Raw genomic sequence first — 24251 nt, forward strand, 5'->3', positions numbered from 1 at the left:
AACGTTTGACAGTTCTTAGTTGCAGCACCAAAGGCATTTTCACAGAAGGAGTAAGTGATATTTCAAATGGTCACCCCAGTCTGTGGTACAGCAGAATAAAGTGACCAGGTTTTCGGACACTTGCCTGCTGTCTGGTCCTTCAAATAAACCTGTTCATGCCATAAGCATGAGCACTACTAATTGCAAATGTGCTTTCATCTACCTCAGCCAAGGGCTGAATAGACTTGGAAGACCCACACCTGCATGGGGTGACTTCAGGTCAGGACCGTGCAGAATCTGTGCTGTTTATCTCATGCCTGAGAACATAGGGTTCATGGGGCTAAATTCAGACTGTAGCTTTGGCCACGTGCTAATGATGCTAGAAATGCATGAGGATGCACTGCAAACTGTGACTGAGGAATAAAAGCTGTTCGTTTCCTGAGAAGTGAGCTCCATCAAGAGATGCAGAGGAAAGTTTTAACAAGTGGGTATTACAGAAGGATTGACTTCATTAATTTAGCTGCCTGTGCTTTTGGCACTTATGAATTAATCCAGCCTTTATTGACAGTTTAAGTCTCGACTGGCTTGATACCAAAGAAATGGAAGGGGCAAGCAGTTTCCTCCTCTGTTTAGCAAGCACGGAAACTCAACAGAGAGATGGTCTTCCCTTTGGTGTGGAGAGGGGTTTTTACATCCTGGCTGAATTCACTGTACACTTCAAAGAGCACAATTCTAACCTCAAGCCATGGGACCATTTTACACCATCCACAGTGCAATAAAAGCAGATAATATTCTGTCATAAGGCCTGGGGAGCCTTCCCTCAGAAATACTCTTGTATTAAATGGTCTACTTTGAGAGTTGCTTCCAGCTGGACGCTTGTCCATTATCACAAAAACATGTGCAGCTGATATTGGGAAACAGCAGAACAGTATCTATCCAGTTCGAAAGGTGCCCTTAATATGAAGGGCCTCAAGGGAATATTGCTTGGAAAATGTATTTTCATAATAAAATTACCTATTTTAGAATTAGTTTTCCATGCTGGAGGAGGCAGGAAGGTGGCAGGAGGCTTGCCAAAGAGATGGACATTAAGCACACTCACACTGGCTCCCTAACGAGAAAATGAGTGGAGTAAATGTATTAATAAGATAGCACACATGTTTTTTTCAGCTAGGTTCCTGCATGCAGGGTATTCGTATGTGTCTGCTATATCCAGATCAACATGCCTGCAGGAATGTGAGCAGACGTTCCTAGCAGCAGCCAACCCAAACACACAGATGACGGGGAGAGAGCCCACACAATGTCTGAGACACTCCTCAAAAAGCCTTAGGAGAAGAAAATCAAGTAAAAGGAGGACAAAGCTAATAATAGTTTTGTTAAGTATCTACCAAGAAAGCAAGCTTCAATTACATTACACTTATAATACTGTGATCCCAAATAGTGATCTATGTAACAAATGTTATTTGTTCTTACTCATCAGTTCCATCTGTACGGATGCTCCAAGACAACCCATGTGGTGTTGCTTCTCCAGTAGCAGAGCCTGCCTTTTCGTGACTAATGAAGCCCACCTACTCAGCCTCTGTTTGTCTCATATTTTGTCTGTTGAAACTTTTCTTCTTTTGTGATTTATAATTCAGCAATCAAATTAGTCTTTACCCACCACATGAATTAAACTAGCTGACAATCAAAGCCACACCTGTTACTGTAAAATCAGGATCAGTAGCTAGCTTGCTGCTCAGAAAAAAAGAATTAGATGGGTGAAATTTGACCCTACAGTTAAAGGCTGTAATTTCTTTGATGCACACCCCATTAATGGAGCTGCTGTAGTTTTACGAGGTATAAATTTAGCCTTTTACCAGAGGTATCTAACCAGAGATTATTAAATTGATATGAAACTATTCCAAACACTATAGTTGCCATTCTGACATGAAACCAAACAATATCATCCTTTCAATCACCCTATCTTAGGCAGCTGATTCAGAATGATTTTAGGTCAGATGAGGTACGGATGAATGGACAGAATATTTAGTCATGGTACTTCAGCCAGCCAGTAGCATGCCCTTTGAAATCCTTGTCCTCTGCAGTTATTATTGATGGTCCTGAAATACTCCTGACTTGTACAGAGCAATGTCGCCACCCTAAACAGCGGATAATTATGATTATGATAATGAACTCCTAAAACTTAAAAGTTTGATTGTACCAGGGCTTCTGAAAATCTGGAACCCATCTCCAATGTGCTTTGCATGGATGCAGTGCACTGTGCAGGAGGTTTCAAGTCCAAAGTTTTCTATGCAGTGGCTTGTTACAATAGCTTCCCATAATTGAATTTAAGAAAGACCAGAGTGGTAGACAATCTGGAGAGAAAAAGACACTGAATAGGTCTTGTTGTGATCTTCTCAGTTCTGTATCTGACTGCAGAAAGGAGTTTTCTGATCACTTTTATGCAGTTTTCCTTATGCTTCTTAGAACCTTTTTTCTGGGTGACTAATGATTCAACTTCTCATATCTTGAATGGAAAGAGGAGTGTAAAAGTACCTGTTTTCTAGCAGATCATACAGTGGCTCTTGCTAAGCTTTTGCACAGTGGAGTTAAAAATACAGTTAAATGTGTTTTGGAGTGGACCTGTTAGCTTAGTTTTGGAGAGCATTTTGAAGAAGAAATGCATGTGAAAATCTATATTATCCCTTGAATTAATGCAGTAGCATTCTATCTCTCCTGCCCCTCTTGAAGACTGACTTTGTGTGTTGCATGTGGAATTTAATCCATTGCTTCCTGAGCAGAGCTCCATTACCAGAATCTAACTGGGATAAATCTGTAGTCACCTAGTCTTGATTTGAAATTCTTCACTGCTGACTGTTGAAATGGTTAATCAGTCATATATACTTAATGACTAATTCTACCTTTCTTGAGAGAGGGTTTCCTGTTTGTGACTGAGAAGGGGACAGTCTTCAGGAAAATGGGCTTTCCTGTACATACGTGCTTTTTTAGTTAAGTCTATTTGCTTTCCTTTTTTTGTTTCTTGTGTCCCTATACATAGAAAAATACTTTCTGTGTAGTCAGAAAACAGCTTTTTGAATAGTGTTTGCTGTTAGTCACCCTCTGAAAAAGACCTAACTGACTCCAAAAAAGTATCGGGAAATGGGAAAAAAGACCCGTCAGATGCTTAGAGGGACAGAGCAATGCTTATGACATTCAAGTTGAGCGTGCAACATGAAGTAGCAAGAGGTATGAACTCGGTCACCATCACAAATATATAAGCAGTGTTAAAACTGTCTTTCAAAATGCTGCTATATCATGGTGCAAAACATAATTTAAAAAAGTGCATTTCTTATGAACAGTTTTCTGGCCTTGAGCTATATGAAGCTGTGAAATGGTCTGGCAGGGAGCATGGAGTAAGAGACAGATGGGGAATCAGTGCTGGAAGAGCATTCAAGCCTAGGTCCAGGAGGCAAAGGGCCAACAAATTTTTATATCACATGGACCAACCGACTTACTTTCTCCTGCATGTCCTCTTTTCTCTGAAAGACCGGCTCTCCCCTTCACCTCTTACCTCCTCCTGCCTTCTTACCAGGCCAGAATTCATTCAACAGTTGTAGAGATAGGTCAGCTCATAAATGGAATAAAGTCATTGAGTTCATGTGGGAGAAGGATGGTGTTCCCGGGATCAGCATTTAGTCTCATGCTCCAATGTTGTGAGAAAAACTTAGGACTGAGGCATGCTAACCTTGAAATTCAACAGCTGAGCAACTTGCTCTAGTGGCTGTCCAGAGAGACCAGGATGCTAATGAATTTCCAGGGGTTGTGACTTTACCCTTAAAGTAAAGGGTAAAGCCCCCCCTCACACTAGGGGAAAAAACATGTTTTCTGTCCTCCTGGGAGAGGAAAAGGGTGAGAGTTTGGAAGTGGTGATGTGGGATTTTCCTGCCCATCTGTAGTGCTAACCAAACATCTGGCTCTCCTGAACCACCTCCCATGGCAGTCTGCATTTGCGAAAATGTTTTTCTTCTGTTGACTTGGAGTAGAACAAACCCAACAGTTTTCCTGTGACTGCCCAAGCCTGTGGTTTAGAGTTATTAGTAAATAGATGAGGGAGCAGAGTGAAGAGAGCTGAGGTAGTGAGGATCAAGCTATAGTAATTATCTGGACTGTGCTGACCAGCAGCTGAGCAGGGATGGAAGGGAAGGTGCAGGCTCCTCATCTTAGTGACAGCCAAGTTTCTTGGAGCGGGCCTGAGTTTTTGATAATATGGTTATACAAGGAATACCCGATAAATTGCTCTTTCTTTCCTGACTCTATAGCCTGAACTTACTTCATCTTCTGGTCCAATCTGCCTCTCTATCCACATACTTCTTTCATTCATTCTTGGTCTGCTCTGAATCCCCTTCCTCAAGCATTCAAAGCTTATAGTCAGGGTCATTCAGAACAAGCTGCCAGCCTTGCTCTCGGCAAAAGAACCAGCTCACCTGTGAGAAGATAAAAAGATAATCAAGTAGAGTCACTTGCTCAGTATCTCGTTGCCTGCTGCCCTGTTCACACTGGATGTCTTCTCTGCTGTCAAGTGTTCATACCCTATCTGATCCCATGCCCTGCCCCAGCTTTCTGAAGAGCATTAACAGAGCCTTTTCCAAAAGTACTTACCTCCTTATATGAGCACTTACAGATCTGCAGTGGTTGCAAGTACTTTTCTTGGGCGAATATCCTTCCTAGGTCAGTAACATCCTTTGCTTGTTCAGCTTTAAGGTGGTTCTTTGGGGATTTTATGGGTTTGAGGTTTTTTTCTTCAGAAGTGCTGGCAACAGCATGTTCTGTACACTACTTTGGTTTTCTAGCTTGTGCTTTAACAGAGGTACCAGTCTGCTTCGCCTCTTTATAGATTCATGATTTGCTGTATGGCAGTAATTCAGCAAGGGGAGACACCCCTTGGAGTATTTTTTGATAACATTTCAGAGGTGAATCTCTAAAGCCAGATTCCTACGCTTGTGATTGCAGAGAGTTTTTAGTGGTAGATGATGAGATGTAGGAGAAGGGTGTTCTGTAGTTAACTCACCGGCATGAGACGCTGACTGTTGCATAGTTTTCTCTGTGATTGTGTTAGCTTCTAAAGAAAAGGCAGAAAAAGTACCATCTCCCACCTCTGCTCTGTATCTTGCCTCCTTAAGCTATGAATGTTTAATATCTCTGTGCTCACCTTTAGCATCCAGTGGAATGGCAAGAATATGTTAGGGCCTTCTGGTATTTCTTGTATAAGAACAGGAACAAAAGAAATTGTATTTTCAAAAATATTGAGCAAATGTTGACTCCTGCTGGTATTTCTGATTATTCAGCACTTTTGAGAACCAAACTTCTTTCATTTCAGCACCTAGCTTTAATCACCCAGATTAGACTAGATGACTATATTTATGTTAGTATATATAAAATTTTATTTATATATATATGTCTGTCTGCAGTCATGTACGTGTGCATAGTTTGTGGTAATAAAAATTGTATCCATAAATAGGATGTCAATAAAAATAAGTCGTGGTAGGAAGCCTACCATGCATCCACAGCTGTCAGATGACTGGTTGAACTATCTAGTGCTTTTCTTCAAGAAGGTCCTGTGTGGAAATCAACCATCTTGTCTGGATTTTCATACAGGCTCTAAGGTTGTTATGCATTTTCTCACTTCTCCAAGTATGCCTCTGTGCACGAGGCATCTATGTTAAACGAGTCCAGTAATTAAGACCTAAACTTGTGAATGATCCTTTTTCACGCCCTGCCAGCTTCCACTCCAGCTGACTTAGAAACAAGGACAAAGCTATTGCAGAGCCCTGCTCGCTCACAGCTGTGCTCTAGCAAGGTACAGCCTGACCTCAGCTCACTTCTAAGATTTGCAAGTTAAATATGCTGGCAGTTTGAGCAAGGACAGCTAAAACTGCTCCAAAAAGGAGTAAAAAGGAATACAGCCTGATGTCAGGAGCTGGGTATTAGACAATAAACTCAGTAACTGCTTGGGGCTGCCGCATCTTTTTTTTTTTTTTTCTTTTTTTTTTTTTCTTTTTTTTTTTTTCTTTTTTTTTTTTTCTTTTTTTTTTTTTGTAATGTTTGGCGCCATGTTTTGCTTTTGTGCCATGAAGCAGCTGCCGGTAGCTTGAGAAGCTTGTAGCTTCACCATACTTGAAGGTAACCAGGAGGGATAGCTGCCATGGTGAGTGCCAGTCATGCTGCCCATGGGGCTGTCTGGTTTGGGCTTGGCCAGGTGGCCGAGGCAGCCAGCTTCAGTAAACCTGAGACTTTGTTAAACCCAGATGTGATACATCTCGTTTGAGCTGGCATTTTAATGAATGCTAATTACACTCATTAACCAATGTGGCAATCATCCTGAGGGACAGTGCTTCAAGTCAAAAATTAATGTCTTTTACCAGTGCCTCCATCACAGTGTGCATTGCTTCAGTCACCTGATAAATAGAAATATTCCTGGTTTAAATGTAGAATAAATGAGGAGAAGGTATGACCAGCATTCAGCTCAGTGTAAACTTTGAACTCTAGCTCTGGAAGATCCCAGCCCTTGACAGGAGTAGGGATATCGTATTAGCTGGTGTAAGACATCTGGCCTTAAAGAGTTCCAGGATACAGACCATGTCTGGTATGGATAAGGCAGAGGTCCCAGGTATGGATAAGGCTGTGCTGTATCTCAATAGGCAAAGCTTTGGCTTATGATAACTGCAGTAATTGACTTCTAATATTATTATTAGCTTTTACAGGCTTTACAAAATAAGACGTTGATGGGTCTCTGTTTCCAGCATGCTTTACTGCACTAGTTTCCAGATTTTGCACCACTATCTCTTAAATATTTGCTACCCCAAGGAAGTATTTCTGATTTTAGTTTGGTTCTGACACAGATGGGACTTCCCAAGTCTCAGACACTAAATAAGGATTTGGTTTATGAGCGCTGTGATTTTTTCCAGAATTCAGAAGCAGAGAATGTAATTATTCTTAAACCTGTGAAAATCCCATTTTAAAACAAGTACAAAAAGCTGCAGGCAGCTGGGTACCTTAGTCCACCTTATTGGGGCTGGAAGGATAGAAGCACATTGAATCTAAGGATAAAAATACATGTTTTGAATAAGCCATTGTTAGGAGACAGTTCTAATAGAAGGGACAATGGTTCCTGTGATTGTTAGCATGAGAGATTTTTACGCCACTGGGCTGCCTGCAAGGGCAATTCTGAAAAGCTATTACCATCAGACACCTATGGGATAGACTGCAAATAACGAGTTGTTCCTAAAATAAGCTGTTGTACAGCACAGCTGTTCGTGTTTTTCTTTGCTGCAGGAAGGCGGAGGTGTTGAGAGAGTGACTTGGTGACTGAGTTGGCTTCTTCACCCAGGGAAAGCTAGAAGTCGCTTTGTTCAAGTCCATCCACGTGGTGGATGGAGAAGACTTAAGAGCCTCTCTTTGTCCTGAAGAGATCTCTGTCTATATGGGGAATTTGACTCAAAGTTAGTGAGCTAAGGTTTGGGGGCTGATTTTTACCAATACCGAGTTGGTATCGGTGTCAGGACCTCCTTTTTCTCAAGTCAAGAGCCAGAATAGTTTCTTTCAATTTTACCTGATCAGATCTGCCACGTTAGCAGTCTCTGTCATCTTGGAGGTTTCTCAGATGCGTCTTTCAACACTGTGTGTCAACTCTGGGTGGAGACTGAAGAAGACATGGTATGATTTATAGGTGTAATCTTTTGTCAACATGTTCCCATCTAGCATTTGCTGTCGCTAGGGTCAAGTAGCTGGAAGCCCTTACACAGCTGCAGTGCTGTCTACGTGGTTAGGCTGTTCTATCATTTCTGGATATGACAAACAATGGTGTCACTGATTATCTGCAGTACATGACAAGTGTCATTTTTCCTGGCGTTGACATATTTAGGATGTGTCATTCTGTCCCTGCTTGGTTAGCACATACTGCTTTCCACATGTCCCACGTGCAGCAGTATATCATCAGTTAAAAAACCAGTAATGCACAAAGTGCTGGTCTCTGCTTTGGTCCAATTCCACCGGGGTCAGTGTTCAACAAAATAAAGCATATAGCCTCAAGGAAAGAAAAAGTCTAAGACTGCAACAACAGCTTTTCCTGTAACTGAAGTCATATCGTAAGCTCTCGTGACTGAGGTGAGCAGGTTAGAGTCCTTAGCTGGATGTACAGGTTTGAGTCATTGCCCTCAAAAGAGCATTTACCAGTGTTGTAAAGATACCGCTGAATTGCTCCTATTTTATCTCTGAGCACCGAAGGCTTCCAACCTGCAGCCATTTTTGGTTTCCTGCAGAGCCTCAATACATCAGACAAAAGTGGCCCAGCACATGGCACTTCCTCTTGTGTTTTTTTGAGGAGGTGTTTAGCAGGAGGCGGTTTACTGAGGAGATTATTTTGTTCTTTTTACTGCTCTTATTGTCAATGACAGACAGCAGCAGAGCAAAGTGAGAATGTGAAGAAACAGGAAGCAACTGCTGAGATGGCAGCAGGAAGAAGGCAAGATATTTTAAACTGGTTTTTTTTTAAAGAAAAAAAAAAGCGCCATTTCAGCTGACAGCCTCTTTATTCACATTAGTTGTGTTTCTGATAGCCAGGAGGCAAGACCAGACATGGTGAGATCATCATCATGCCTTTCTTAGGTTAATAACATGCTACAGCAAATTTCTGTTACAGTAATGACTGGTTATGCTCTGCATCCTTCTTCTCTAATTACATGCCATTTGGAGTAGTTCTTTTCCGTTAGGATAACGCCTGTAAACAACAATGGATATGTCCTTTGCCAGGTGCCTGTTATGTATAGATCTATTCCCTTCTCTAATACCATCACCAGCATCTTCATTAAAATAATATATGAGGAGAACTTAATTTTTCAGACAGTGTGTGAGAGTTAAACATTATTGTTGGGTTTTACCTTATGCAAAATACATTCCTCCTGTTATCAGCTCTTTCAAGGCAAAATTTCCTTACTTGCAAGGTTGATTAAAAAAAGAAGTGCTGCTACAACACACTTCTCTGAGCACCAATAATATGGTTATTCAGCAGCAAATCAAGCGTAATTATCTAAGGTGCTAGCACCACTACTGGGACTGCTTCAGCCATGTGATGTTTGCATTCAGTGCCCTGGGGGAATGTTCTTAAGAAGAAGGTCATAATGAAATTCAGGACGGTTGCTTTTGAGGATCTTGAAAGTATGATAGAAGTAGATCGTGTACTTTGACCCATAGAGCCACCCTTTCCAAGACACACATACTCAGCTGTAGTTATGTATTCCTGATCACACAAAATGTGGGTTTGGTCTTGGTCCAGCTCCCAGTAGATGGATGTCCACATAAACCTCACCATCCTGGTTGCTGCCAGTTGACTGGGAGTCTTAGCAGAGAAAGCAAGAATTGCATGGGCACTAAGCCAGTATTATTCTTTCACCCCTAAAGAAGATCACTATGCTTTATAATGAAGTCACGTTGACATTGCTCTGTAGGAAAAAGCATTTATTGATGGCTATTGTTAAACTGTTCTGTCAAAAAATAGGACTTTTTTTTGTCAGCTGTCGACGTTCAAATGCATTCAGTTGCATGAAATGCATTAATGAGGGGTTAGATTTCACCATGCTTTTATTGGACAGAAGATGATAGAGGGATAGATAAGGAATTAATTTCCCACTTAGTTGATGGGCAATTCTGTTGATTTCAACATCAGGCATGAAAGTGGTGTTTGAAAGGTCCATATGACCCTCCTGTTCACATCCCTCAAACACCACTTCTTGGTTTTACTCAATAATAAATTGAAGAAAAATAATGTGTCAGCAAGCTATGTGAAATGAGGTCACCTGCCTGATGTGGACAGCACGTGTCTGGTTTCCTCTCACATGCACATGTCAGGAGCATGTGCACAGATGTTCCTCCCGAAGTGCGGCTTACCCCTGAAGTCAGGTTGCATTTCCTTAAAGGTGATTTTCGGTGTCAGCTACTGAAATTAAAAAAATGCACTGATAAATAATGAGGCTTAAACATAAGAATGTGTAATTAAAAAAAAAAAAAAAGGGAAAAATATATATCCCTGTGGATTTCATCCACATGTCACATCCCCTCTAAGGTGGCCCAGCATATGAGGTGGGAATGTTGCTGTAGCTTATGCAACTGTTACAGCTGGCTGCCAGTCAGTGTAGTTGTTTGATTTGGCTGTTTTCATAAAGCCATTTATCCTTCCCTTTCACCTTGGAGGAGAAAAACTGACAGGCTTTTGGCAGTGTTCTGCAGCAAGCCCAGTGTTCAGCAGGGACTTTTGCATACTTACACGCTTCGCCGAAGAAAGCCTTTTTACTGGGTGCTGTCACCCTGAGAGGACACATGCAAAGAGAGAGCCTGTCTCTGCAGCCTCATGCTGCTGCCCAAGACTCCTCTTTGTGGGCAGGGAGGGTGCTCAGGAGCACAGCAGAGCATGACCTAAGTGGGAAAGTCAAGGGGCAGGACAGGGGTGCGGGGTAGAGGAGAGGATGATGTGGGAGGAAGGGTGTGGCCACAGGATGGCGACTTCAGCAGAGCCAGCCCAGCTTTTGTGCTAGGGAACCTCTGGGTGAAAGTCAGTGGTGTGACCGCGGTAGCTGTATGCATCAAGCTACAGAAAAGGATAATATGAGCTCTTCTGATAAAATGTTGACAGGGATTAAAAGCAAAATGCAACCAGGAGTGATGTTTACATGCACACAGAAAATTTACGTGGCTAACAGGGCACAGGATCCCTGCAGGGCTCCATACACAAGCACCAGAGCTTGACGTGGTTGCTGCTTGTCTCCTGGGTGGGGCAAGACAGGCGCTGCTCACAGGGCACATATGGGGCACAGGCTGGAACATCCCATCTCAGAGCAGAGCTGTGGTCGCACTTCCTTTTAGATGGGTATCTTATTATTCTGCAGCCAGCGGGACAGTAGAGCTGAATCAGGCTGGGTCACTGCACAGTTTACATTAACCTGTGGTTGTGGGCCTGCCTGTTAAAAGCCGGTGCCAGTATTCCCACACATCTATTCCTGGGCAGCTGCTGAGATGCACGTGCATCTCTGGAACATTTTGAAGTGTTGGGGTGAGGTTCTGCTCTAGCTCACAAGCCCAGCCTCTTGGATGAGCTTGTCAGCACTCTCCTGCACTCAGGTAGCCATGGGATTTGGACTGGTTCGCACCATTCAGCCTGAAGTTGGAGCAGAAATATATGCCATCCCGGTTCAGCACTGCCTGGGTGTACTCTTTATACCAGTCTAAAATTGCTTAGGCTAGTACTGATTTTTCTGGCAATCCTGAGGTTATGCTAGGGATGGACTGCCGGATGCTTGCTTCTAAACTGGGATAAACACTGAAGTACCAAAACTGTAGATAGGCGACCCCTTGTTCTCACTGCCAAGTACCTGAGAGTACTTAAGAGAGATCCAGTCTCAGCCAGCCTCTTCTGCAGCCTGTTGGCAACTGCACTTTCTGGACTCCTAGGAATTCACCAAGAGTCTAGGCAGCACAGAGAGCATAGATTTTAATAAGAACATGTGCAAGAGTTACCTGCAGAAACAAAATCCAACAATGCTATCTGCATGCTGCAGTGAGAAACTATTGTAAATATTACATTTAAAAATGTATTTAAAATTAATCAGATTTGCATCTAGTTGAGTAGACTGTATCATTCACAGTAAGGTTACTGTGGTCTCTTGGGAGGGTGTACTTAAGGTTTGTCAAAAGCTCAAGTTTGCTTTGCTTTGGTTTAGACCCAGAGGCCACTGTGCCATTTGGTAGGACTGGCTTTAACCCATTTTCTCATCTGCAGGTTGTGGGCAGCAGGTTAAGATGGGCTTTGTCCTTCTAAAGTATAGCTCCCATGACAGATGAGAGGAGTCAACAACCAGAAAAATACATTTCTTCAGCTTGTACAAAATACTGCTAGATAAAATCTTCAGTAGCTGTCAGGCTGATTGGCAGCCATCTCTTTTTGGCAAAAAATGGCAGTGCATCTTGCCCTTGATCTTTCACACCATTTTCCTTGGATTATTACCATTACAAATGAAGTACAAGCAGAGTCTGAAATTTTTCTTAAGTACTTACCCTCTGTTTTTCCTTTTGGACTCATTTCCCATTTCTCCCTCTGCCTTTTCCATTTTTCAGCCTCATGTCTTGATGCCTGTGCAAGCAGACCTGTGAGGTGGTGTGGGCTGTGTCTCAGCATCTAGGAGGAAGAGCTGTGAGATCTGGTGAAGAGCCAGACTGCTCCCTGGGAACCCTGGCAGGAGCCAGGTTTTCCTCAGGGCTGTTCATGCTGTTCAGTTGGTAGTTCCAGCTGATTTAGTATGCGTCACGGGTGGTTAAAAAGTGGTTCAAGCACAGGTGCTGGGAAGGGTTTTTAGGAGGGGCTCTAGGGTTTTGTTTGGTGGTGTTTGCTTTAATACTAAAATGAGTGGCCCAGACTTCCAGTAGGCAGGCTTGTACAAATAAAGGCCCTTTTCTTACAGGGCATGCATGTGTGCGTTGCCACAGCATTTCATATAGGACAAATACCTCATAGCTACATGTGCATTCATTTCCAAAGGTGATTAAAATGTCCTTCGAGTCAGAAAATCCTTAAACTCCTGATGGCCAGCAGTAAGAAGCGAGTACAGAGGATCCATGTCTCTGCATGCGCTGAGCCAGAGATTTCAAGTAGGTCTGACATTTTTTTAAAGCAAGCATCCTTATCCCCAAAAATAAGAAGAATAATTGAAAAGCTTTTCAAGTAAACCCCCACACAAATGAGAAATGCAATTTTTAATATAGTGAAAAGTAAAAATGAACAGGTAAGATAACGAGTCCTTGTAGGCAGGCTCTTGCTCCTTGGCAGGGTTGCAGCCAGAACAGGGGCTCCTGAGCTGCATGAGACTGCCTGGTCTGCTCCAGTCCCTGGGAAATCCCTCCTGTCACCCTTGGTGCCTGATTGGATGCTCCCTGCAGGGGCTACCACATCCCAGCTCCTTCTCAGCTTCCTCTCCAGCATTTGTTCCATGGTCTATCAAGCTGAGCTGACTTCCCTTCTCCTTCTAGAGGGGTATGACTGACCCAACCAGCTGTTTAAGGGAACATAATAGTGAATGCACAAATAAGATGCATACCATCTATCACATCTTGCCTTGTTTCTGTCCTCAGGGCAGGTGTGACAGAGCTAAACAAGGCTTCAGGTGTGCACTAATATGACCTTCATATGGTCATACAGTTGAGCGGGCCCATAACAACCGTGAGCCCAGATGCTGCAACAAAAGTGCTCAGATATCATGATGATGGGCTTGACTGATGAGCAGAGTCGAGGTGTGCTGTAGTTTAAGGCAGCAGAAAAGCATCAAGAAGCAATAGGAAAGGTGAACAACAAAAAAGGTCAGAATACACCTTATTGTACTGAAAGCAGTCTGGCAATAGGCCGTTGACTGTCTGGGCTGAGTAAACTCGTATCAGCTACCTGTATAGTGAGGGAGTAAATAGGTATTTTGCAGTGTCTGCTGAAGTGTTACAGCAGGTCTGCTAACTGAATCAGCAGAGGCCAGTCAAAAGCAAACCACCGCATGCAGTTGCCCACTTTGCATAAGATCTGCACAGAGGGTGCTGTAGCCTCCTGGTGTTGAACTTGTTGCTTCTGCCATCAGCCGCCCTGTCTATCTCTGGCATGGGTTCCTGCGGTGTTTGCAGTTGTGGCCAGCAATAACATGTGTGGTCCCCAGGTGTGGAGCAGGAATCAGGATTTCATGCACCTTCTTGAAATGCCAACCTCATCACTTGTGGGAACCACATGTATGCAAGGTATCTGTGTGGGCCTCCCCTGTTGCCTCTTGCTTCCCTGTGATTGTAACATAAGAGTCTGTCTCTTGTCGGCATCCCAAAGCAAGCTGAAAGATGGAGATTGTGTATCTTCTATCTTACTCTTCAGGCAATCACTTTTGTAGTTCAGTGAATATGTCCTTGGTTTGCACTGTCCATTATTTGTAGTGCCAGTCTTCAGACCCACAGAGTTAGGAGAAAATAACCCATGAAGCGGATTTTTCACAAACAGAATAACAAACACCCTTTGACACTAAAAGGAGGAAGTCACAGCATTTACGGAGAGCAACTTAATGAGCTGGGAAAAAAGAAAACACTGGGTGCAAAATTAGAAGGATGCAAGTACCTGTGTATGCTTCAAATTTAAAGAAATATGCTCTGTGTTGTATATATTCAGTGGTCTGATACGAGTTAGAGCATGCCATAGTCTTTTCCTCAGATCGAAAAATGAGGAGGGAGGCTGAATTCCTGCTTCAGTGGATGTTTATATGTGTCCTTAACCCCTGCAGTTGTATGATGATTTTTGTGATGATCTGAGAGATCATATGATGAGATTAGAACTGTTAAGAGCAAATATTCAGTTCTTCCATTTGTAGAGACAAGGTTGAAGAGAGGAGTCAAGGAATGGAAAGCTGATGAGAATCCAGAATTGGGGAGGGTGTGCTTGATTAGTTTGGGAGCTGCTTTTTAATTGTTTTTAAATATTTGTTCTCAATTATTTATTTTTTTTTTAATAGAGGGTAGTTGGAGATGCTGGCATTCTTATTTGTGCTTTTGCAGATTTTCAGATTTTTCAAGAGAGAATGAGAGGCAGAATTTTATGCTGGAATTTCCTGGAAATTTCTTTGTTTGTTTTATTAAACATGCAGACTTTCTGGTTTTGTTGACATTCTCAGAAGCAGCAAGAGGGAAAAGTTGTAGTGTTGTTTTGTTGGGGCATGGGTGTTACTGAAATAAATAGGAGTTTCTTTACATTGTCAGCGTTGAGTTGCCTGAAAACTTCTTGAGGTTTGTGGTATTTTAAAGCACATAATGAAGACCTACTCAGTGACAAGAATCTGTGAAGGTCTGCTGGCCATGTAGGATCCTCCAGACTATATAAGCCAAACATAAACATTGTCAAAATTAGAAACTTCATGTTGCAAAAGGTTCAGAAGAGTGCTATGTTGAGATGAGATTGACATAGTGGCAGACTAATGTGGTCTAAATAAGGTGGAAAATTCTGTTGGTTTAGAAAATCTGTTCTTATTACTACAAATTTATTTTGACCTTTGTGGAGATACTAATTTCACCTCCCGATAAAAGAAAATTTTGGATGATTGCGCAAGGTCAGGCATATAACACTGGAAAAATTCATCAGTGACCTTGGTTGCTTTTGACATGTGTTTTGGCCTACTACTGAATTTTGTATTTCTGTTTCTTCTAGGTATTTTCTTGCAGTCAGATTTGCTTGTTATTTTGAGTCCTCACTGCCTTGGTAGTTAAATAGTGTTGCCCACAGGTTCCAGCGTTGTTCTTCACTCCTGTATAATAGGACTCCAAATAAAAATGAGACAATAATCATAAATAACATTCCAATAATAAAAATGACTTTCCAGTTCTGTAATAAGTTGGGTTTGCTTTCTTTTCTCTTGTGTAAGACTTACGCTTCATTCTGATTTTTATTAAGTCTTAAGAAAGAGCATTGTCAAAAATTACCACATTTATTTAGACTACTACGGTGCCTCTGGCTCCTGTCATTAGGATGGCTTAGTGAAGAGTCTAACAAGAATATAGCTCCCATGACTTCAACAACGAAGTCTCTGTAAAAACGTTATTCTCATAAACTAACTCATTTTCAGAGCTTTACCAAGCAGTAGTGACCCAGCCCCCCAACCCATCTTCAAGGGTCAAGAGAAATGTCTGGGTTATACTCTTGTCCCACATCAGAGAATAGGTCTGTGTGGGGTTTTGGTGGGAGAATTTGTCGACATTATATGTCAAGGGCTCAGTAGCAGAATCACTTTTAATTAGTACATGTGACAGTCGTTTAAATGTGTGTTTCAAGTGATGCTTGTGAAGAGCCACTAAACAGATGGGGAGAATTCATGTGGGGGTTCGGATCAGAACTAATTCACTTAATTGAAAAATTCGGAATCATTCCCCCATGGAGCGGGTATGAGTTAAAGACAGTGCTCTGGCATGCAGATTGCCTTTCCCAGTTTTTTTATAGTGAAGAGCCAAACAGATTTGCTTTGCCGTCTTTATTTCCTCTGAAACTGTTTGTTTACCAAGTAGTATGTTTCATCCTACAATGGGGGTTGGTTTTGTTCCATGATTTGTTTAATTGTTCTTAAATAAACTCTGGATCTAAAAGAAATGTGACCTGCCCAACTGTATATACTAGTTTGGTTTGCATTGATATTTGGAAAAGGAAAGAAGAGAGTATCAGAATTTATAGACAAACAGATGTCCCAAGCCATCTGCTCCTCCCCTCACGGTCATTAGACGTTCATAGTACAACAGCATGAACTTGGAATAGCTCTCCTTTACTTCAGGACTATGTTGACTGGCTTTAAAGTGAGCACAAAATGAAGTGAAGATATCTTCTAGGTGAACTTCCACTGATTTTTCACTCTGGTTTACATAGACTCAGTACTTCTCAAAAAGCTTAGTAATTGTTAGCCTTGCTGAAAAGCCATTTTGAAGTGATGCAGAGTTGCTATCACAGATTGCAGCTAAGAAACTCAGGAGTAGGATCATAGTCTCCCAGGTCTGGCTTAACCCAGCAGACTGTGTATATCTGTGATTAGACAGAGCCCAAAGAGACAGTATAAAAATAATAAATTATTAATATGTGGAAGACATAAAGCTTAATGAATAAGTAATAAGTCACAGCATTTTCCTTTTCTTAAAAAAACAGACTTTTAATTTTCCTTTCACTGAGCATTTTTCTCCTGTTGCACTTTCTAAGTACCATAAGGTGCTGAAATTTAGGATTACTTTACAGAAACTGAGGAAGCCATACTACTGCTGTTCAGGCTGAGAGAAAGGAGAGTAGGGATGTTTTCTGGGAAGGACTTTTGCTGATACTGCTAGTGAGTAGGGAGGATCTGGAACAGCTGAGTGATTGCCCAGCTCCTTTCAGCGGTGTCTCCCAAGTAATGTAACAAAGGAGACCCCACTGTGTGCCTGCAGAGAAACGGGCAGCATCATCCCTCTTGTTAACATAAAACTAGATGTTCAGTGTGTCTCCCAGCTCTCATACCTGTGCTTTGCTGGCTGGAGAAAACCTTTTAAACAAGTAGCCTGTAATTTAAAGGAAGACTGGGGTGGGATTTTATCACTGGCCACCACCACTCTGCTGACACTGTCAGCAGTCCAGCCCTTGACCTCTAGCAGGGTCTGAGTTGGGCAATGCTAAGTCCTTTTGAAAGCCCAGCCAGCAAGCACATTTGGAGACTGCCTTCTGTTTGAAGCAATGGTTTCTCTGCAGTCCTGGCTGGATTTCAACCTTGATAACTCTGTTCCACCTGTTTAAAATCCCTCCCCAGTGTTTCACTGGGTATGGGATGGGCCCCTCCTGTTCCGCAGTGCTGCAGTGTTCCCCTTCCAGTTTCACACCACCTGCTTGTAAATTGATTTCTAGATCATCTGTGCCCCCATTTATTAATTGAGCTGGCTTCCTTGTAATTATTTCAAAAGATCTAAATGAAAGCAGTAAGTATGTGCACAGCCCAAGTGCTGTACAGTGCAGCAGCTTCTCTTGATGTTTTATCTGCACCCTGCAGCAGGTTGTTGGCCCTCTGTGTTCCTTTTACCAGTGAGATTTGTGTTCATTCACATTAGTCTGAAGTGACCTGTTGCCCCCTGTGAGCACGTCCTTGTTAGTAGTGGAGTTAGAGAAGAGCTCTCTGTGAGAAGATAGAACTGGTGCTCAGCAAAGGTTTGGGATCCACTCATGTCACAGGGTGGGAATCAGATCTGTTCTTCACATAGGCACAACAGGTAGCACCTTTCCTTCTATAGGTGACTTGCTAGAGGATTTTATCACATTGAGTTTATTTTGTGACCTAAAACTTCCATACAAAGTCCGCTCTCCCTGCCATTCATCCCTGCTTTCACTTCATATTTCTTTTGTTTTCCCCTTCCTCTTGGCATATCATTATGTTTTCATTAATGTATCAACAACAGGGCAGCTGCTGTTCCTTTGTCCCTAGTATTGTCTTCTCCATCCAGACCTTGGAATCGGGAGATCCTTGAAATCTTTCATGTGACTTTTAGGCAGAATCAAGTATTTCACTTTCCCTCTTGCCTGCAAACATTTCTCTCCAAGCTGTAAAATCAATCTGTTCCAGGTACTTTTTCTTCTTATATCTGACTGATGCTAACACTATGTTTCTTTCATTAACAGATTAGCTTCACAGGAAACCTGTTGCCTACAGCCTGCCCTGTTGCACCCACCACTCAGCAAGAAAACTCTGAGGAGAAGCTGAGGGCAAAACACATCTCAGATACAGTCCATGGGGACTGTACCAGATCCTCTGAGATCTGCCAGGCTTTCCTTGGTCACAGCTTCTGTGGAGGAGGACCACCTGGGAGACCTGCAGTCTGCTAAGCACCAGCCCAAACTACCCAGTGGAGAGAGGGCCAGCAATGGCTTCCCATGCACACCATCCAGCTCTGCTGGAGTTTGCTTGTTCGACCTGAAATGTACGTCAGCTGCCAGCTTACAGAGGTGTGAGCAATGCTGTGAGGACGATGCTAGCCAGCAGGAAGCCTTTCCTCCTCGGCTCGCCAGCAAAGCTGCAGAGGGGCATCCTGCAGCCGTAGAGCCAGCTGGTTGCTCCCAGCCAGCGGGCAGCCAGGGACCAGCAGCGCTAGCCCTTGCTGCAGCAGGAGCCCCCTCAGCAGGGCAGGGGCCAGAGATGATGCCAGCCCCCCAGAGCTCCCGGCAGTTTGTGCAAGGCAGCCAGGCAAAAATGAGCTCCCTGACACAAATGGATGACTCTGCCTTGAAACCTCAGGGGACTGATGATCAGCCAGCACTTGAGGTGTTACATTATTCTTCCCCAGGTGACCCTATCAGAGGTAATGAGTCCTGTCATAGTTCTCAGGCAAACCTTCTGCAAAGAGGGGAAAAAGGCAGGGAAGCAGAAAAAACTAGTTCTGCTGCATGTCAGTCAGCCTCGCCAGCGTGTCACACCGAAGCTGACCTGGGGAGAGACCCACAGACCAGTCTGGAGACAAAAAGTGAGGCTGCAGACGCAACGCAGTTGCATCCCACAGATAAGACTGAAGCAGTGCAGAGCAATGAGGCACCAGCCCAGCCTAGCCACGAGAGTCCGCATCCTGTACGCAACGCAGACACTGAGCCAGTGAGCGCAGGCCCCACCCAGCTCTCCAAATTCAGAGAAACTAGTACAATGACAGTTCAGCTGGAGAGCAGCTCTTTAACTCAGGAAGCAGTAAGCAGGACATGTCGAGATGCTGAGGTTCAGGCAGTGGCTACCATGGAGAGCAAATCGGCTTCCACCAGTCCCAGTATCCTTGCTGCCTTCTTAAAAGGGAATCCTCCTCCAGAGGAGAAGGAAGAACTGCATGTAATTTACCAAGGAGGTATGGGGCTGAGCCACTCTGCACTTACTGACAGTGTATCCTCACAACAGAAGTCCCCATGTTCTCCTGGTATCACATCAAAAACAACTGTTGTTATGGCTGTGACTGCTTCAGCCCAAACCCAGCCTGTCAGACTGCCTGGGGTCCCACCTGATGTGGTGTCTCCATCATCAGCAGATAATGCAAAACACTTCTCCCCTGTGGCTTATACCTCCCAAGCGACATCTGTGGGTGATGCAGAAATGATTGGTGCAGCCCCTGACAGCAAGGATTCTGCACGGCTGCCAGTGGATGCTCCAGTCCCACCAAAGCCCATCCCTGTTGAGCAGCTTGCAGTTGACTCCAGTAATCAAACTCCAGCACAGCCTAGGTCTGGCACTGGAGAACCAAGCACCACTTCTGCTGCTGCTGTCCCAGCAACCAAAAGCCATGTTCAAGATCTTGTCCATGGTGCAGGAAGCAGCCGGTTACCTTTACTCTGTAGCACAGATAGTGAAGTCAAGCAAAAAGAGGTCATGGGTGACTCTGAGCAAAAGCCTGTGCAAAGTAAGGGTGCGAGTCAAGGGGAGGCCATTCCTAATCAATCTGTGGTAAAACCAAAGGAAGAAAACTCAGCTGTGCTTGATCCTAGAGGAGGGATGGATGTTAGCAGCCAACCTGCCACTGTCCACATAAAGGCATGTTCAGAGGATACAGGTGAGAAGGAGGAGAGCAGAGGACGGGGAGAAACTGGCCAGGCTCAGACAGCGAGCAGCCAGAGCCTGCAGGCAGGACTGACACCTGAGTTGAGTGAGAGTTCTGCACGTCTCACCCCTCCCTTGGAGGTGTCAGCAGCCCCCCAGCAGCAAGGCCTCCAGGCCAAGGAGCCCAGGGGCCAACTTCACACAGCAGCTCTTCCTGCTTCAGCTCAGGCCTTGGCAAACCTGGGGGAAAACAAAAAGCAGCCCACCCCGGCCATGGAGGCGAAAGTGCAGGTGAAGCAGTCCAAACACGTCAGGGATGTTGTTTGGGATGAGCAGGGCATGACATGGGAGGTTTATGGTGCTTCCCTCGATCCAGAATCCCTGGGAATTGCCATCCAGAACCACTTACAGAGACAAATACGGGAACACGAGAAACTGATCCGGGCCCAGAACAGTCAGACCCGGAAATCCATTTCCTCAGATACATCCTCAAATAAAAAACTGAAAGGGAGGCAGCACAACGTGTTCCAGTCCATGCTACAGAATTTTAGGCGTCCTAATTGCTGCGTCAGACCTGCTCCCTCTTCTGTGTTAGACTGACATGGTTTGCAGGAGTGTGTAGATGTCTGTGGTGGTAGAGAGAATCCCTCCCCTCAAGTCTCGAGTCCTGCTGTTCCGTTGTGTTATTGGGGTTGTGATGCAGCAACAGTGGAAAATTATTCCCCTTTGTTTTCTGAGTAGCCACACGCTCCATCATGCTGTTATTCTTGCCACAGCTGGTATGTTTCCACATTATGCCCCCATCCCGACTACTGTCAGATGAAAAGCTAGGCACTTAGCAAAAGCACAAATTTAAATTGTCACCTCACTGCAGGGAGAGCAACAGCTTCTGATAAAGAAAGAAGCAGAGAGATTGTCAACATTATTATGGGAAGTTATTTGTGTGCATCACAAGGTCTTATAGCTTGGGGTGGCTGGGGGAGGTAAAACTGAGTTCCAGCAGCTGTAAAGACCTAACACAAGACAGCTTCCCTGGTGTGGTAAGCCCGTGAAAAGGTTACGGACCTTGATCACTGAGCAGTCTCACTTCTGTTGATATTGTGAGACGCCGTTCTCATGTGAGCCCCAAAGAGCCAGGTCTTCCTTTCCGCTGAAACGGAGAACCAGGCAAAGAGTGAGGATCAAGGCTGAAGGATTATCTCTTTGGGAGAAGTTAAGTCAATAGGATTTTGATGGCTATAAGGGGAGGTGAGAAAGGACTATATTCTGTGGGCTTTTTCTCCCCTGCATCAGCCACACTTAAGGTGTAAGCAGGCGATGCACACAGGGCAGGCGAGACACGAGAGAGCATGTCAGTAGATGTACCTGCACCTGACAGGATGCTCCCCTCTCTTGGGCTGTGGTGCTCCAGCCAAGTCTTTCAAAAGCAGCAAGCCATTCTGGCTCCTCTAAATCACTCTTTAAAGTGATGTGGATCTTCTTTTTTCTCTCTCTAGAGACACACAGTAATGTTTTCCCATAGAAGCAGAGGCTATCCTGTGCGTCTGCATCCATGAGCCTACATGTCTAGTGTGTTACACTCTTTTTCCTTTAAAGTTCTTAGCCAACTCTACTTTTTTGATGCTTTTCTTGCTGTCTTTCATAAACCGAATACCATTTATTTAGCCTGTGCGTATTTTGTTTTACCTAATGCTGTCTATATTATAAACCATTATATTGTTAACTTGAAACATTCACTTTACAGAAGTATTGAAATCTTGAGACAATCTTTGCTGTATTTCTAATGTTAGAAAAGTTGTAGAAACTGCTAATAAAAGGTAGCTTAGTGACTGTTTTCTCCAGAAGTGTGATATACAATAATGTCTCAAATGTATGTTGGTCACATTTCTCACCTTAATGATATTTTTCAACCTGGGAAATGTGTTTCCCAATAGCTTTTCTTTCTGTCCACTAGAATTCATGATGGGAGGCTGGGGAACTCCTGCAGTTTGTAGAAAATTTAGTTTTCAATCCTGCAAAGCACTGAGGATTTGGATGTTGTAATCCTGCAGAGTACTAGAGTTAAATAGGGGTTATTTTTATTCCATTAAAGATTTTTCATGAATCATGATGATAATTTATTTCTGTCTAGTACCACACACCTGACTTACTCTGTAGATCTTACTCTTACAACTTATTCTGTAAATCTTACAGGTTTACACAGTGTAAATGAGCACTAATTTTTTTTATTTTTTTTTTCTGTGAAGGAGACATGAGGTGGTCCCCTTTTATTTAGGAGGCCATACTTTTTATCAACTGCCAAGCCTTCAAAGCAGCTGTTTGGGGGCAATTTTTCCCTAGCAGAGAGATAAAATACTGTAAGATAAAATATTTTAACCCAGTTCGGTGATAGGTGTTGCCCCTAGGCATTGTATCGAATTGACTCCTAGTTTTCCTCTGGTATATATTTGGGGGCTTTATGGCATGTCCTTGTTCCATTTCTGTACATCATTTCAAGTCGTCTCCTGCTTGATACTGAATTGCTAATTCTGAAATACCACATTAGAGAGTGTCTTCCCACCTCTGCCTACCAGGAGGAAGGTCTCCTACCTTTTTTTCTGTTAGTACTACTGTTTCCATCCCCTTCCTAGCAGTGTCTGAGATGTGAGTTTCATGTGAAATTTTGTGTGGGATTAATATCGGCAGTATCACTATGTCAGGTTAGTTGACAAGTTCAGTGTCTCTTCCCACGTTGTGTCTGTGTCAGCCCTGAAGAGGTTCCCCGAGTTGTCTGCGGTGTTTGCTGTGTCCTGTCCAGGTCCAGGGCTTTGCGCTGCTCCTTTCTCCTTCCTTTTGCCCCCTCCCTTGCTAGCTGCTGCCCAGCCTGTCTTACTGTGAAACGGTGTCCCCTGGCTCAGCTCGTGTCCCTCTCTCCACTGTCCCCCTTGCTGTAGCATTGTGAGCCAGCTTACTTTGAACTGTCCCTTTACAAATATGCTCAGTCTGAATATATAAATGGATTGTTATATTTTTTTCCAGAGGAGAATAAATGGCTGTCGCACATTCACCAATTTCCATGAACTTTATCCTTTAGCTTAAGCTCTCCAAAATATTTCTAGCCTATGGGTATGACTTGTTTTACTGAGACCAAACTGGGCTTGGTAGTGAATGTGCAGGGTGCTGGGCTGGCACTGGAATTAACTTTTCTTTGTGAGGAATGGGAGATCCTTCCTGGTTCCCTGCAGCTGCTTTCAGCTGTGAGTCTTCACCAGCTGGTCCACCCACACCTCCCTCCCCACCCCAAATGACCTTTCTTCCAGGAAAACTTCATCAATACATACATACCACAAAACACCGGTGAGCAAGTTACTAAGTGGATGCATCTGAACAACTGCATGGGCATAACTGGAAAAACCATAGTGGGCAGCAGACCACTGTGCTTTTGTACTCCAGGAGAATACAAGTGCAAAGACAAACTGCGAAATGTTGGTGACACTGCCTGGTGGACACAGAATTCCTGAAGGCGTGCATTTGAAGCCAAGCAATAACGTGCCAAAAAAACAACACACAGAAATGAGTTGATAATCACCAGCGCATCTCATGGAAAATGTTTTAGGTTTTCACTTTGCCTTGCTAGAGCAGACTGTAAACAACCTGATAGTTTAGCACTGGTAATTTATGCCTTCTCCTGAATCCTTGTAGGGATGATGCATCTTTCACCAGCAGCAAAACAGAACTGTGTTTTGGGTAGCAATTAGCAAATATGCATGTGAATGGTCTTGTAGCAGCCAAGGAAGACTGTTTTTGGTGTCGTGTCAGCATCAAACACGAAACTGTGCTTGGAGTAGCAGTATGGCAGAGGGTGGGGGGGAGATGATCTGTGTGCCACCACCACGCTTTTTTTCTCTTCTAATTGACTCAGAATCACATTGCACTGGTAGGATGGTTAACAACCAAGGTAGTTTGAGCTAATACAGAGATAATAAAAACAGAAAGTACTTTACCATTCCTAAGAGTAAGTCCGTATGAAAAAAAAGAGAAAAATACCTGTGTTGCAGCCTAGCCAGTTGAAGTAATTCAAATCCAGTTTGTTGCAAGGTGAGAAATTTTTGGAAACAAGCTACTTATCAGGAAACTCTTCCCTCTTGGTTGCAGGGGGGGAGGTTAACATGGCCAGAACCATTAATAGAAACAGTGAAT

At 43.5% G+C, this 24251-nt stretch overlaps 1 protein-coding gene across 3 annotated transcripts in view; it reads left to right on the forward strand.

The window, feature by feature from the left end:
- GPRIN3 (GPRIN family member 3) overlaps nucleotides 1-23122 on the forward strand; it is a 63949-nt gene extending 40827 nt beyond the window's left edge. For all 3 annotated transcript variants that reach the window (XM_074905578.1, XM_074905579.1, XM_074905577.1), the window contains exon 2: nucleotides 18185-23122. In XM_074905578.1, the coding sequence (XP_074761679.1) occupies nucleotides 18294-20672 (2379 nt within the window). In that variant the 5' untranslated portion in view covers nucleotides 18185-18293 and the 3' untranslated portion in view covers nucleotides 20673-23122. The remainder of the gene's footprint in view (nucleotides 1-18184) is intronic.
- Nucleotides 23123-24251: the final 1129 nt, after the last annotated feature.

This window comes from Athene noctua, chromosome 4 (assembly GCF_965140245.1).
Source record: "Athene noctua chromosome 4, bAthNoc1.hap1.1, whole genome shotgun sequence".
NCBI classification, from domain to species: domain Eukaryota; kingdom Metazoa; phylum Chordata; class Aves; order Strigiformes; family Strigidae; genus Athene; species Athene noctua.